This window comes from Perca flavescens, chromosome 6 (genome assembly GCF_004354835.1).
Source record: "Perca flavescens isolate YP-PL-M2 chromosome 6, PFLA_1.0, whole genome shotgun sequence".
NCBI lineage: Eukaryota > Metazoa > Chordata > Actinopteri > Perciformes > Percidae > Perca > Perca flavescens.
In genome coordinates this window covers 18,825,837-18,842,380 of record NC_041336.1, presented here as the reverse complement: position 1 = coordinate 18,842,380, position 16,544 = coordinate 18,825,837, and the positions used below count along the sequence as shown (strand labels likewise).

Genomic DNA, 16,544 nt, shown 5'->3' with positions numbered 1-16,544 from the left:
GTAAAAACGGGGATGACTGAGAGAGAGAGCGAGGAGGAAATGAGAGGAGGGAGGGGAGTGTTCATGTTTTTCTTTTATTGTGTGGGTGTCTAGGTGAGAATGTGAGTGCACGTGTGTGTGTGTGTGTGTGTGTGTGTGTGTGTGTGTGTGTGTGTGTGTGTGTGTGTGTGTGTGTGTGTAGAAACATGTGCATGCGTGTGTGTTTCTGCGTGTGACTGTGATTGTAAAAGAGAGAGAGGAGAGGGAGTGAGTAAAGAGGGAGAAAACTATTGAGTGTGTGTGTGTGTGTGTATGTGCTTGTCTTTCCAAGGAGCAATGCCTTTAGCACCAAATATTTTTGCAATTATGCCATCTCAATGACTTCATCTCAGTTGGCCACTTGTGCATTTACCGTGGTTACGGAGGCCAGGATGTGCAAGGCAGGGACACTCTGCCGCCTTCTTTTCATTCTCTCCTCTCTCTTATTCTCCCTTTCTTCACAATAACGCCCACATAGATACTTCCCTCCAGCCTCTTCTTTATTCCAGCTTCTACTCCCTCTTTGGACACTTTCTTACTCACTCCTTCCGAGCCTTAGGCTTGCCCTTTTTCCACTTTTGCTTCACTCTCTAACCCCTTTTACTTATTCAGTCCAAATTCATTTTCTTTAAACAAGCTTTAATAAAGCAACACTCATAATGTATTTGCAATTGGTGTCCCTTCTTCAAGGTACTCTGTGTGCACTGAGTCACCTCTCCTCTCCTCTCCTCTCCTCTCCTCTCCTCTCCTCTCCTCTCCTCTCCTCTCCTCTCCTCTCCTCTCCTCTCCTCTCCTCTCCTCTACTCTCACAGATGCAGAGCGTCATGTATGAGCTCATGTCGGAGCTCAACGACCGCAGCGAGGACTTGGAACGCCAGATGCTGTCCCTGGAGCAGCGGGTGGAGCAGCTCACCGCCGGCTTCAACACCCTGCCTGCCCACCTCTCGGCCACCCTCAGCGCCCAGCACGCCGCCCTGGTCCACTTGCTCCGAGAGAGGGATGGGAGGGATGGATGGGATGGGAGAGGAGGTGGTGGAGGAGGTGCTGTGGTCCCACTGTCCCCTGCTGCGTCTTTAACCGCTGCTGCAGCTTCAGTTTCTCCAGTCCAGGTCTTATCTCCAGCATCGCCCCCATCCCAGGTCCCTACTTTGGCCTTAGAGTGCCCTCTGTCGCCCCCACCTCTGAGTCCAGATGAGAGCCTGGAGGCTAGTCCCATCCCAAACACCTGCACTTCTAGCTGCTGAAGACAGCTCTGGGGACCAGGACAGAACAAATATGGAAAGAAATCAGGGAGAGAGGAGGAGGGGGTTGTGCTAGTCCTCTCACTTCAGACTAAAGGAGAGGAACAAGGAGGGAGGAGGAGAGAAATGTGAGGTGATCCTCAGAAACTAACGCTCCATGAGGGAGGGATGAAGACGGAACTATGAGGATAAATAATAGGATTAAGATGGAGGGCCAGTATGAACGATGAGACATGTTAGGAACTTTGGGGCGTTTTCCTTGACGAGGGAAGGAGAAGAAAAATTGAGATCAAATGGAGACACTGAAAGGTGTGAGGGGGAGGAAGAATGTCAAGAAAGTGAGAAATGGAGGCAGAGAGGATGAGGAGGGGGAAGGAGAGGGGAGGAGAAATAACGAGGAATAATTACATGAACTCAGAGCTCCTAAATGGAATCCACTCCGATTACTGAAAAGGGCCTTTTATTCTCTCTCTTTCTCTCTCTTTCTCTCTCTTTCTCTCTCCCAATTTCTCTCCAAATGTATCTCCCTTCATCAGGAATTAATGACCATGACTTTTTATCCTCATGATGTATTTTCTATCTGAATACTACCTGTGTGTTAACGAGCATCCCTTTAACAGAGAGTCGATCAATACGACCATGATATACATTTAAAAAAAAAACTAGTGGCATGAACTGCACACACACACACACACACACACACACACACACACACACACACAACTTATATCAACACATCATTCACGCAATACAAGTTAACACAGCACAAAAATAAATACAACATTTTTCACAATGCAGGCCCTACTTACACTCACACAAATAAATTGTGTGCAGTAGCCCACAAGATAATACTAAAGCCTATAGCCAAGCACTCAATGCACTGTCAATCTCCACAGAGCACTGCCAAGCAATGTTGACACACTGTAAAAAATGTTCATCCAAACGACTTATCTTTTGTGGGTGTGAGCTGATGCAGTAGTTTAGACTTAAAATGCATAGTTGTGACATTTTAACTACTCAGTTGGGAGAATCGTTCTGAACTACACAAATTACAGATGAAGTTGAAATAAATTGGTATGACACTGAGGGACATAAGTCATCACAACGTCTGTTTGTGACGCAAAGGAAACACAACTACAACAGGACTTTATTACTGCATTTATTGAATTACAGATTCAGTTGAACTGATGTTTATGTGTATGTGTAGGTTTGCTGTACTGAAATGAGACTTTAAAGAGTTTGATTTTGTTTAATTTCTGTCAACGTTTCTTATAAAAAACCTCAGCAAAGTGACAATTTATAGTTGTATCAAGTGCATTAATCCTGGGATGGTTGTTAAAAAAAGATTGAACAGAAACATTTATTAAACTGCCATTTCAATCTGGTTGATTAATTTTGAAGAAACACTGACTCATACAAGACAGAGCTTTGCACAAACATAATGCTCCACATTTGGTGATTGTTTTGCAGACAGGTAACAACAGTCAAAGTGTTCTCCATCAATAATAAATTATCTTCTCATTGTTTTACTTGTCTGAAGTCAGGGGAGTCTGATTGACTGGGATGCTGTAGTATCTATTGTTTTGCATTCATTCTCTGAAAAATATTTATACTTAGAATATAATACGAAAATGATTTTTACATTAGTATTTTAATTGACTTTTTAAAAAATCCAACAATTGTTTAACTATGTGGTTATAAGTTGATATAATATTTTTTCACAGTGTACGGTTGTGTGTATGGCCCTTTATAAAGGGGAAGAAGACTTACTTACTTACCGCCATTCTTTTTCAAGCTTTCAGTCCCAAAACAACGCACTGTTATCATGAATGTAATCTGTGTAAAGAAATACACTCAAACACTCTTGCTTGCTCGATCACTTAAACTGCCAATGCAGACACAGGAACAAACACCCGCCCGCACGCACACACAGATATACACACACTTCGACAACCAAAGTGCTCTCTCTTAAATGGACTTCAATAAGAGGCAGGGAACGCTGCTGTCACTGGGGACAAAAGATAACAGGAGGCGTTGCAGATATCTTGACAATATTTCTGAGGGAATAACTGTGAAAATCTGGGCATGGACTTGTTACAGTGCTGTACATGGACTGCTCTTCACTGCTTTAAAACAGATCAAGGTGGAATACGGATGAACACAAGGGAACACAAACAAACCTTATAAAGGATAAATGGCCATGAAGGAACAGCTGTTTATGAAATAAATAAAAGATAGAAAGAGAGATTAAGGTATATCTGAGAGGAATTATAATGGTGTGATGGGAAAAGAGACAAGCCTACCCTTTCATTGGAGACAGTATCGAAAACTGTCTCATAGCGACACGCTGTGGCCGGAATACTGAATTACATACGCTTGGAATATTGTATAGTATGCTGTTAACGAAATCTAGCTTTGTATTGCTTAGTCTTTTCTACCATTATGATTGAACACAGTTATAGCTGATATCTAATATTACTGAACTATAGTATTCTTCTCATTCGTCATGACAATTATGATATATGTATTAACAAAACTTAAATGATAATGAACAAGGAAAGTGCCGTTTGAAGTTGAAATTATTTTGTAATTTTATTTTATCAGAGATAATTAATAAAGTATATATCTATAACATTACAGCTTCCATGTTTTCTGTTGCTGTTTTTTATTAAAATTTTATTTTGTTATTGTTTTCGGTGTGAGGGGGTTGCGAGTGCGATGCTTTAGAAATATAAAATACTCCTTATTGAACTAATTCACGCTGTACAGATGTGGTACACACCAAATATTTACCATTTAAACATTTAAGAGAGCTGTATTTTTGCACCGATGTGAGGGATATTTACATTCTTGGGTTGCCATAGACTCATTAGTTCCTAGGTTACGTCACTGACACTGATTTTCAGTTGCTCATCTTGATAAGTTAGCTAATTTCCAAGTGAGCCGGTTGTGTTTTTATGCCTCCGAGCCGGTGATAGCCGCAGCCAGAGGCATTATATTTTTCCATTTGTGCGTCCATACATACCTATTTCCCATTCTCTCAGGTACGACTTGAATGAATTTCTTGAAAATTGGCCCAAACGTCTACTTGGACTCAAGGATGAACTGATCAGATTTTGGTGGTCAAAGGTCAATGTCACTGTGACCCATAGCGGACTGTCACTTTTATTTTTTTGATTTTTTTCTAGGAATTTACTAAGAATTTACTGGAAATTTACTAGAAGTTTACTGGAATCATCCATATCACTATAGTGATAACTTTAATTTCATCACAGAATACATTTAATACCTTATATTAAATTCCTCTGAAATCTTCACTACATACTGTACATCATATGAATCTGGACAGACATGGGTGTAAACATACAACCGCTGGAAAGATTTACGTTGGTGTGTGTGTGTGTGTGTGTGTGTGTGTGTGTGTGTGTGTGTGTGTGTGTGTGTGTGTGTGTGTGTGTGTGTGTGTGTGTGTGTGTCTGTCTGTCTGTCTGTCTGTCTGTCTGTCTGTCTGTCTGTCTGTCTGTCTGTCTGTCTGTCTGTCTGTCTGTTGTGTTGTGTTAATCCATGTGTGCAACTTCAGGAAATCATCCAGATGTGAGACAGTGCATGTCCAGCCTCTGTCTATGTCCAAGCCTCCCTCTGTTCATCAGTCCTGCAGCGAGCACGTCCTAGTTTCTGCCCTGTCAGTGTCCCCTATACTGGCACACCAACATCATGAGAATGGGACTCTGGTGAAGGGAAGTGGAGACGTGTTGAACATACAGTATGGGTGGTCAGTGTATGTTTGTGTCTGGTTTTACCAATTTAATTTAATTGACTCTTTGAAGAGAAAGACTCAAATCAAGCATAAAACAAAATCTAAAACATGTAGCATACTATATATTGCAATAAGCTTTACTTGACTAAAAGTCAGCCAGAATAATAGAATCTACTGGTGTCAAAAATAAGAATAAAGAGAAAGGCAATGTTGTGCTGCATTTACTAAAATGGCTGATGTGGCTGTACAGAACTGATCTTTTATTAATTCCTTGCTTGACTTATAATGTCTGAACTGCCTGTGGTAACAACCTTTCAGCTCACTCGTCATACGGCAATATTGTTTGTTCTATTTTCCATTTTTCTGTAATTCAAATTGTGGTTTAAGTGTTTCTTGCCAGTTAAAGAGGCATTTTACAACACAAGATTGTTTGTTTTAGAATCTGCATTTGTCCTTATTCTAATTGAGTGTCATCCTTTAGATGTATAATCTTACCGTAGCAGGCCTAGCAAAGTGTGGGTTAGGAGTAAAGTTTTAGCAGTGAAAAATGCTCACAATAGGCAGCCATGGAAATAATTATTCTCTTGTTTGTTCGTTTATGTAATTGTTCACTTGGTCTTCATTCATCATCAGGGTAGTGAAGACATCGCTGTTCAGAATAGTCTGACAAAGGACCACACAGTAAGTATTTGTTATTTGATGAATCACATTTTTCTAAAACTGCTCACTGGCCATATCTCATGGTGTAAAATAATGAGTCACATGCAATATATTGAGATCCCTTAACTTGTTACAGGTCTTCTTACTGATTGGTGATAGTTGAGTCAAAACTTTTTGAATTAAACACCTTCCCATTAGTTCACACGTTTATTTGAGCGTGAAGGCAGTCATAGAATTCACACAATCTCGGCTTGGACAGAGAAAATTGATTTTGGGTGAAAATAAAATGACTAACAGAGGTGTGAAAGCCAGGCAGCCTGAGGCAGTGCTCTGCCCAGAGCACAGCACATACCCAGATGTGATGAGCTTGTTATCTCTGTTATTTACTGGATGGTGCTCTACTGCTCCCAGGGCGTTCACCATCTCTCTCTTGCTAATGTTCATTTTCATGATTGTGTTCTATAATTCTAATGCCAAGGTAATGTCCATTGCCTACTTTTCTGCTTCTCTCTTTCTCTCTCCACCGTCTCTCAGCCCCTCTCCTTTTGTTCAGGAAACCCATTTAGTCTATTGCTGTTTGAACAGAGGATAGCAAAGGACCCAGAGGAAAGGGAAATTGGGATAGCTTTTAACCCATATTCCAGCCAAATTTAGCCGACAGAATATGAGTGCAAAAGCAAGAAATGTCCAAAATATAACACCAGAAAGAACACATTTTAATAAATGTAAATAAGATGCATTTGTAGAATGAACAAAGCTCACATCTTTGCAGGTTTCAAGTGATTTATGATTATACACAACAGGGGCGTAGCACAAAATTCTGGGCCGTGTAGAAAGGCATTTTCTATGGGCCCCTCCCCGCATCCACAACTATTCATACTAGCATCTTTTTGGGCCCTCCTCACATGAGGGTCCTGGGTACTCAGTCCCCTTCTTCCCCCCAGTCCGACGCCCCAATACACAATACTGAACATTACAGCTTACCTCTTACAAAGTGAATGCTTTGTCTTTAAGAAATGTAGCTCAGCGCAAATTCTTTCAGGAAGACCTAACAAATAATCAGTTCTCTCCATAAAACGAATCAGCGCTGGAGGCGTTCACCTTTCTGATAAGCCAATCAGAATCGGCCAAAGATTCCATAGGCCAATCACAGCGTCACAACACTGCTTTAAAATCTGTTTCTCTCCCTGTGCTATCAGCTGTCATTTCAGGAAAGGCGTTCATCCCTCCTCCGCCCCTTCCACCTCCCGTCATAGTGATTCTCCGGCTGTCGCTCCAGTGCCTCCTCGCTCTGGTCTTCCGGCCCTTCTCCGCCGCCACCGGTGTCTGGATTCCATCGGGGGGGGTTACATCATGGTTCCCTACCCCTATATTAAATGTATCAATATAACGATGGAGTTCAATCTCCAATACTCTATACAGCTACATGCTCTTGTACATTAAACCTTTTGCATATCTGCAAACAAGTCTCTCCTGATTGAAATGGGTTGATGTGGCTCAGCAGGAAGAGTCCAATGTCCACTAATCACAGGGTGCGCAGGTCAATCCCAGGCTCCTGTTCAAATGTTGAGTAAGATTCTGAACCCTAATTGCTCCTGATAATTGGACCATGGCTTGTGCGATGCATTTAAAAAAATGTACTTCTTTTTTGTTCTATTCTATGGTTCTCGTGACCAACTATACAGATATTCCTTAGGGAATTGTTAAGGAACGCATTCTTCTTGGTTTACCCTTCATCCCGACTTTATTAAAGTAACTTAATTTGAATTCTAATCCTCTTCCATATCTCTAAAATTAAATACCTCACAAAATAGAATTTTTGATAAATGCTTGTACCCTGAGGAGAGTTTGACCATGTATTTCCTAAGAAATACTTAACTTACAGTGCATGCATGCACTCGCACAAAGAATACATCCACACAAAAGTGTATTTTCTCAAGTATTTCTTTTTTTCTCCAGGCCTGGTTGATTGGTTGATGTGCTCTGCTGCTCTGTATACAAGTCAATTTTCTTCATTACACTTTACTGTAAAACAGAGACCTAACCCCACATTCCTGTATTGGTAAGGATGGCTTGTGTGTTTCTATGCATGTGTGTGTGCATAGAGCTTTGCCAATGGAAGAGGAGGCAGGCAGGTGGATGCAGGCAGGTGGATGCTGGAAGTAGGCCACCATTATCACTTGCCTCTGCTAGTCCACATTAAAGCAACACTGTGTAACTTTTCCCGCTTCGGTCCCCCTACAAGTTGTCTCATTGGAACTACAGCTGCAGCTAAAAGTTACATATAGTGTTGCTTTAATGTGCTACACCTGTCAACTATAAGGTTATCATCACAACAACAAATGTCACCAGGTGCTGTCAGTGGGAGACTGTTTCCATCGCAACAGGATCTTTTAATGTCTAACTCCTCTTTGTGCTGACAGTAGAGATGAGTGGTGTACTGGATGCTTCTACCAATAAAACATTATGTTGTGGAGATGTGTAGCTCTTCAACATTGTTGCAGGGCAGGACAGCACACACATAAGACAGGAGAAAGCACACAAGTACACACACACTATTGTTTACTCTCGCTTCCTTTTCATAAATGTACAACCCTTCTGATGACCCCACCAGTCAGAGTTCACCAGGAAGTGGACATCAATGAACCCCCCATTCTGATGCCTTAAATATTTGTGTTTCCCTGGCAACCAGAGGGACAGATCTACCAACACATACAGGTCTGTCCGTGAGTGTGTCCATGAATGTGTGTATTTGTGTATGTATGACGAGAGGAATTAGAGGCAGCATTGCATTCAGAAAGATTGTATTTGTTGTGTTAGTTGTTGTTGTGTTTTTATGAATGTGTGTAGTATATTCAGGTAGAAAGGGGGAATCAGCATTGTGAGCTGGTCAGAGAGTGACAGTAATGTTGCCGTGGTGATGATGAAAAGAGAAATAATAGCGGGAAAGAAGCTGGGCCAGACTGCAATTCACATGACGGAAACCCCAGGATAGGTGTGTGCACACAGACACACACACATTTGAAGATTCATACAAACAAAAGAAAATATCTTTCTCATGGTGACACCCGGTCTACCCTTCTCCACCCCCTCATTCCTTTGTAACCCTGTCAGTCCCCATAACCAGATGCCCTCTGACATTCCCTGCCCCCTCCCTGCACACTTGTCCCTCGTTCCGTCATTTAGCCCCACAGGATTCTTTAAACCTGTGTGTGTGTGTGTGTGTGTGTGTGTGTGTGTGTGTGTGTGTGTGTGTGTGTGTGTGTGTGTGTGTGTGTGTGTGTGTTTGCCTGTCTGTGATCTGCCTTAGCTGTATTGGATGTGTTTGCCTTCTTGGACTGCCTTCATGTTGCCAAACTGTAAGCCTCTTTATTGACCATAGTTTTGATCTAAAGTGCCTTTAGTTCAACCTGCTCTTCCTTTGTGTCCCCCTTAAGGTCCTCTCTTCTGTCCCACTTTCCCACTTCCTCTTATTCCTATACATCTTTATCTTCTCTTCTCTTCTCCTCTCCTCTCCTCTCCTCTCGTCGATCCAGATGTATGTGTTGAGTCCAGGTCATGTTGTGTTCTTACCGAAGAGAGGAGACTGCATGTAGGGAGATCACCATTCAGCCCAGTTTACCAGTTAGCCCTCACCATCTTTCAGGGGACATCAACTCCTCTTCCCCACACCCAGGGCCAGGCCTCCTCCCTGTAATACCACTTCTGAGGTCTCTTTGTTTTTAAACAACTTGGAGGCCATAGACCGCTTCCCGATGAATCTCCAAATTAGCATTTGGCCTCCTTTAAGGTATGAAGGGTGGCTGGTCTTCAGCACTGCCCGGCTGGCCCAAGTGAGTTGTGGCTGCACATCACCGTCCCTTACTTACTTACTGCCAACCCAGCCTTTCATAGACACCTAAGTAGACATTTTTTATTTAATGTACAAACTTACATCGGGCTGGATGCGCACAATTAACGGGTTAGGTGTTTATACCAATATGCTTTCTGCCTTTTCTGTTTCAGTCCATTAGAGACTTTGCTGGATTGGTGGGTACTCCAACACATAACACAATCATGGAAGTAAAGTTGACATTCCATTAGCAATATTGGATACAAAAATAAATGAGTGCATTTGTTGGTATAACAGATCAAATTACAGGCTCTTAAATGTCTACCTGATCCAGTTTTGTTTTTTGTGCAGTCAGCTTCCTAAACATTACAATCTAACACACCCTCACTGTTCGGAATTCCTTCTTCTTCTTTTTTAAATCAATACATTTTTAATGTAGTTTTTATGCCAGGACCTAAGAAGTTTGGCCAGCACCCAAACAGGAATAATACAGTAAAGTACAAGGACTGTACATAATATTTCCAGCCAGGCAGTTTAATGAAAGGGGATGATTATTCCTAGAAAGAACAGTTGTTGAAGTGCTACTCATATGTTTCCCCAGAGAGCTGGCTGCTGTACAAGAGTAAATTCATTGATGTTTTTTTTCTCCATAATGCATAAAAGATTAAAAAAATTGTGCGGATTGATGTGTAAGTGTTCGGTTGCTGTGCAGGTTGAAACAGCGGGGTTAGGACATACCTCTGTCACCATCACCACAGAAACAGACCGGTACAACATTAGCTCCATGGCAACACTGACCGCCCACACTCCCTTCAGGGTGGGTGTGTGTGTGTGTGTGTGTGTGTGTGTGTGTGTGTGTGTGTGTGTGTGTGAGAGAGAGCAGGAGTAAGAGAGCAGAGGTTGTTAATTGATCTATTTTTCAGACTGTTCAGTTAAATCAGGATGGGAGAGACAATGGTTTTTTTAATGATGCCACACGGGAGTTGTGCTTTGCTTGCTCCCCTGACAGGACTTCTACTGTTGCCACTTGCACTGACATAACTTGGCTACCTGTAACTCCTCTGCATACTATACTCACAACCAGGGCCCAGTGCCACTCATACATTTAATTAACAATTTACTCCTTCTTTCTCTCCCTGACTGGGTTGCTTTTTTTCTCTTTCTTTCTAGGTTTCTGTGTCTGAGGTGTTGCCCTCTGTCAGAGTGTCACGCCTCATTGTATATGAAGCAGGTCCTAAGTTGTGGCCTCTGGCCCCTTGGAGGAGGATGTGGACAGGCTGAAGGTAGACACAGTCAGCCAATTAAAGTCTAGGAACTGTCAGCAGCATGCCGGCAGTGCTACTTGTCTGGTTCTCAGCTTCCAGGTGGGACACTGGTATGTGGTTCAAGTCAAATAAGATATTTTTTGCATCGTAGGCCTTCTTGACATCAGCACTCTGGGTGCAGTATTCTATTACCTTTGTGTGTTTGTCAGTATTAAAACTTCAGGCCACCTACCCATGAGCCATCACAGGAGGACAACAGGCTGAAAGTGAGCTGTAGCTCCCCTGCTTCTTTGTCTTTGTCCCCCCTCTTCCTCCTCCTCCACCTCCTCCACTGGCCCAAATCCTTCCCTCAGTCCCAGTATCCCACCAGCAAGTTTCTTCATTTAGTTGTATTTCCTCTGCTCTTTTCCATCTTGCCCCCCTGCTGCTAGAGCCAGTATACCTTCTTCTGCTCATCACACTTATGCACTCATAGACAGGTGCTCACACGCACACATACACAGAGGACTGCATTCGAATTTCTTATTCATTTGAAGTATATTTTACCCACCCCCTCTCTCTACCTCCTTCCATCCCTGCAAAGTTACTTGCCTGAAAAGTGATGTTGGTTTCCATAGCAACCATCTGTGTCTGTATCAGAGAGGATTTTCCTCACACAAACTAGAAAGGATGCTGAGCGAAGGGAGTCACAAAGACACGCACACACATGCATGTTTTTGTGAAACTGTTGACGTGCAATCTTCACACTGACTCTTTATTGTGAACGAGCTCGGAGAAAGCTGTTGATTGGGTGATTCCAACAGGATTAAGCTGGATGGGTTTACATATTGGGCATTCAAGTCACATTGATGTTGTAGCTCATGATATAATGTGTAATGGCTCAAGATTTTATTCTTCCTTTAATTCATACTGCACTGAATGCCCTTAAAGACAGCAGTGATTGTTCTGGGTTGTGGGTTACGAGTCATTTTGTAGTGCTTTACTTTACTATATATATCATCAATTCCACAGGTTTCACATTGGTATTTTAGGATGAATGCATATATTTTAGTCATTGCATGATGTCTCTTATTTCACAATTTGACACTTAACAACATGACTGTTTGGTGCCTGATGAATGAAATTGGTTATTTGTGTTGCATAGATAAGAATGGTGTTTGTTTTTTCTGCATTTCTGTGTGGAGTTTCTCTCTGTCTCTATGTGCTGCTTTGGTGCTTTCACTTTCCAGAGGAATGTAGGTCAGGTGGACGGGAGACTGTAAATTGCCTATTGTTGTGAGTGTGTCTGTGTGTTCACTGTCTTTCACCAAATGCATGCACAGACATTACCCTGAGTAGGAATGAATGGGTATAGACAATGGAAAAATATAATTAATGGATGGACAGAAAAAATGAAAGAAGCTAAATGGAACTTTTGTATCAGCTCTGTATAACATACAACTTAAATTCATAATTTTCACAGTATTTGCAAATATGTTCATGTTCAAAGTTTTATTGTCATACTGTATGCACAGTAAGGAAACATGTTTCCCTGTACAATGAAAGTCTTCCTTTGCTGTCCACAGAATGCTGAACAATGTAAAAAAATACTGTCTATGTACTTTTGAAACACATCCTCTATAAATTATTGCTCAAATACAGAATTTGTTTACTTGTTTTTTGTGTAAACTACCAGTTGAAATATGTATGAGTATACTCAGTCTTCAAATTAATTTTTCTGACTGCAGAACTTTTCTGACAGGGGAAATAATCCATTTGCTGCCTGTGTAAACACACTCAATGACAACTTGGCTAACCAAAACAACTGAGTGGCATCTGGCTAGTGATTATGTATTTACGTTTTCTGAGCCTCTCTCCCGTGCAAACTATTGACAACAGCCCTAACACATTATCTGCCTCATCCATTTGGTGCAATTAGCCAACACAAAGAAGTGTGCACAAACATCCTCAGTAGGTTGGAACAGCCTCTGTGTACATCTTCTCTCTGCCACCCTGTTTTTCTCCCTCCAACTTATTTCCCTGCATCACATTGTAATTGTGCTAAATGATCTGAATAAATATATTGGTAGTTTTACCACTAAAAAGAGCCACACTAGAAGTGATTTATTCCTATGTTCATCCTTACCCTCCTTCTGTAGCTTTCTCCTCTCTGTTCTCATCAGTGTCATGTAGAAAGGATGTAGAGCTGCAGTGAACAGGGTTTGACCAGAAGGGGATGCAGTTTGACAACCTCCCCTTCCTCTCAGTGATTCCTCAAACTCTTCACATATGCTGCTGGCAGACGCACTCACAGCGTGCAGACTATTTAGGCTACATGGTCAGAATAATGAATTCAGGAAATGATCACAGACACAGGAATGATTAATTTTAAGCTGTGACAAATTGACATGACTGATTGTTTTACCAGGTCTCCAGGCTTTTAATACTTGCGGCCATTCAGGGACAGCATCCATCACAGTGACCCTCACTCCTGCAGAGGTGTGTGTAGTGTGTGTGTTCCTGTCTGTTTCTATGTGCGTGCATGCAAGCTTGTGTGCATGCATGTGTGTGTTTGTGCTTGTAGTATGTGTGCGTCTTTAAGAATATGCTTACCAATTTATCAACTTTGTGACTGTAGAGCTCATGGGCCACTACTCTGACTTCCTCTGTGAAAATGTGAAAGATATGCAGCTAAGCAGACACACACAAAACCTTTACAACCACCCTGATGTAACCCACAAGGGACCCACACTTACACTCATATTTCATCATATTTATCTCAGTTTACCAAAATATCTCATTTGACATCTGTCTTTCCATTAGTCTCTCTCTGTGTAGCACAATGTGACTGTTTAAACTGTTTTTCCTTCATATTTTATGTTTCCATGCAGCAGAAAGATTCCTGTTGCAGTGAGACACTTGTTTGCCGCAGTTTACGGTAAACAGGATCATGTGTGTAGCACAGACAGGATAATCTTGAGTAGGGAAATTTTGGGAGATAATGCAATTGGCCTGCTGATTATGCTACAGATCAACCAGTCATCAAAGTCATTACCAATAAAATAAGCAATGAAACTGCAAATGGTGTTTTTACAATCCAGTTACCACCTGCACTTTAGCATTAATATTTTTTTTGTTCCAATTTTTGGTTGTTTTTAATCTTTAAATTGAATACCATTAGATTCCATGTGCACGTGTTTGTGTGGGTATGTACTGTATGTGTAGCATATATAGGCAACTGAGTAGTGACATGGAATGCTCTCTTTGAATCAGAGTACTGAGTTTAAAGTTGTACATCAACAAGCATCTGCTGAAGTGTCTCTGACACTTCCCACCTGTACCTGTAGAGGGGCTCTATAAATGAAAAAGTTTTCCTAAAAGATCCAATACATTTTTCGCAATGGAAAATAAATTTTCGCAGAAATCAAAGGTCTGTTTGTCATAACCGCTGTGTGTTGTTGTAGCAAAGACGCCGTCTGGCCTGTGCTCTGCGCTCTGTGTCAGTGTGTGACAGGACCCGGCTTGTCACTGTGGACCCCCGGGGGGTTCTGACAAGTGGCCCAAACACTGGCTCGGCTCTGCTGGAGGTCGTTGCCATGGAGACGTGGGGTCAGCCAGACCCTGCTCATTGTTGGTCAGGTCAGTTAATTGTGCAAGCAAAGGAAGCTAATGATGTGTAATGGCTCCGTCCTTGGCAAATGAGAAACTTAAACAACAAAGTGTGTGTGTGCGCGTGTCCACTAAGAGGGAGCAGCCCTACATAAATTCGTACAAATAATTTTTATTTTTATTAAGTGTGTGTGTGTGTGTGTGTGTGTGTGTGTGTGTGTGTGTGTGTGTGTGTGTGTGTGTGTGTGTGTGTGTGTGTGTGTAGGTCCCTCCAGTGTGGTTTGTGATTACATTCTTGGTTTTCATCCCTGTACACAGTTGGAGGCCAAGTCAGCCTTCCCTTTGTCATACAGTGCTCTTCTGCAACAACCTTGTATATATAGTTCCATATACACTCCCTCGCCCCCACACCCTCTCCTGTACACTGTTGTAATTTCTACACAGTTTCTGGTCTTTCTCCCCAATCCTCTTTCATATCACTTTATTATTCGCTTTTGCCAGATTTAAAGCTGTGATGAGAATGCAAACTGCTCAGATCAATACTGTAAAAACTCATTGGACAGAATGATTTTCCTGCCATTCACTATCGATCCTCCTGTCCCATCCTCCTCTCTGCTTCCCACTCAGAGATGACCTGGCATGGGTGACTTCAGATTTTGAACATAAGGGTTTTAGCAATGCCAGCAGACCCCACCAACACCTCCCTCAGACTCCCCTGCATGTCCTTCCTGCTATTTCTGCCTTTCTGTATCCAGTCAGACAGGGGAATGCACTGTGCTTCAGTCCCGCACAAACAGGAGAGCATACAGCAAAACAAATTGTTATTCAGAGCAGACGGGTGTTTAATCTCAGGGCAGAAATAGAGCATTTTGGGACAATGATGGTCTACTACAGGCTAAAGAGGAAGAACAGCAAGTCCTAAGAGAGGTGGGGCTTATGTATAGATGTATGGAAAAATGCACAAATGATTGAGTGTGTGGCTTGGGTTGATTGCGTATCTATCGAACTGTGTCTTGTGTCTCCAGGTTAAAAGGGGAGTCCTCCACTAACCCTATCCTTTCACCTCTGCAGAATGACTCCTCAACATAACAGTCACACTACCCCATTCCCAAGGAATTCAACACCAACCTGATACTCTGTCACTGTCTTTGTGCAAACATACATCCCATTCTTTACACATTAAACTTAAGCACGTGAGGACCAGAATAAACCAACATCAACCAGCAATCTCACCGATATGCATCATTTGTCTTCCTATTGCTTTTAATGTGTGTCTATCAGCTTTCTGTATCTTATCAAAGAGGAAAGTCACAGGCTGCCCCCTACCTACAACTTAACACTTTGCAGTCAGAGCTGAAAATATCACCACACTATGATCACAACACTAGTAACACACATAACAACATAGCCATTTATAATCCTCGGCTATGTAGGGTTTCACTGTACTAACAACGTGTACTCTTCCTCTTTCATTCCCTGCAGGTGTGTACAGATGTCGAGTGTCTGTCCACTCTCAGGAGGAGTTCATTTTTCCAGCTGCTCTCCACTGAGCCTCTCATTTCTCTCTCCGAGCCTCTTTGCTGGGTCAGTCCACGCTGCCCTACCCACCAGCACTCCACTTCTCCGTGTCAGCCCGTTCCCTAACTGGCCCTGAGTCTGGGGTTGAGCTTACTGTGATGAATACCAAGGAATTTATCTCATCCCTCAAGGTGTGTCACACACAGACATACACACACAGTTTGTTACATAGTGTTTTTCGTTTTATAACTCTCCAATGGGCCTTAGAGTATTTAAATTATCATATGTACCTAAAATCTAACTTAATGTCTTAGTTTTAAACCTGTGCATCTACAGTCTCGACATGAATTCATTCTGCTTTGACAAAACAAGCTGTTTGGAGTGCTGCCATTATCTCTACACCTCACTTTTAAAGTTGCAAAGGAAAGGTTCACTTTAGTTGGATTGTTTAATCTTTATACTCGATTTAGTATTGACTCATTATTCCCACAGCCGTAGCCATAGCAGGACAGCTTGCTGTCTGAGCCCCAATACTTACAGGAGAGCTCCTCTGTAGCACGGCCTGTCACCACCTGACTGGACAGGGTTCAGTCCTAATCCTGTCCTTCATTAGATACAATCGGTTTGGGTAATAATGTGATTGACAGGGTTTCTGCAGCATTCAC

General features: G+C 42.1%; 1 protein-coding gene across 1 annotated transcript in view; it reads left to right on the top strand.

Moving 5' to 3' along the window:
* The window catches only part of LOC114556986 (small conductance calcium-activated potassium channel protein 2), a 57,294-nt gene extending 54,655 nt beyond the window's left edge, over window positions 1-2,639 (top strand). The window contains 1 exon segment of the mRNA XM_075447430.1: window positions 831-2,639. Coding sequence (XP_075303545.1) covers window positions 831-1,262 — 432 coding nt within the window. The 3' untranslated portion in view covers window positions 1,263-2,639.
* The last annotated feature ends 13,905 nt before the right edge of the window (window positions 2,640-16,544 follow it).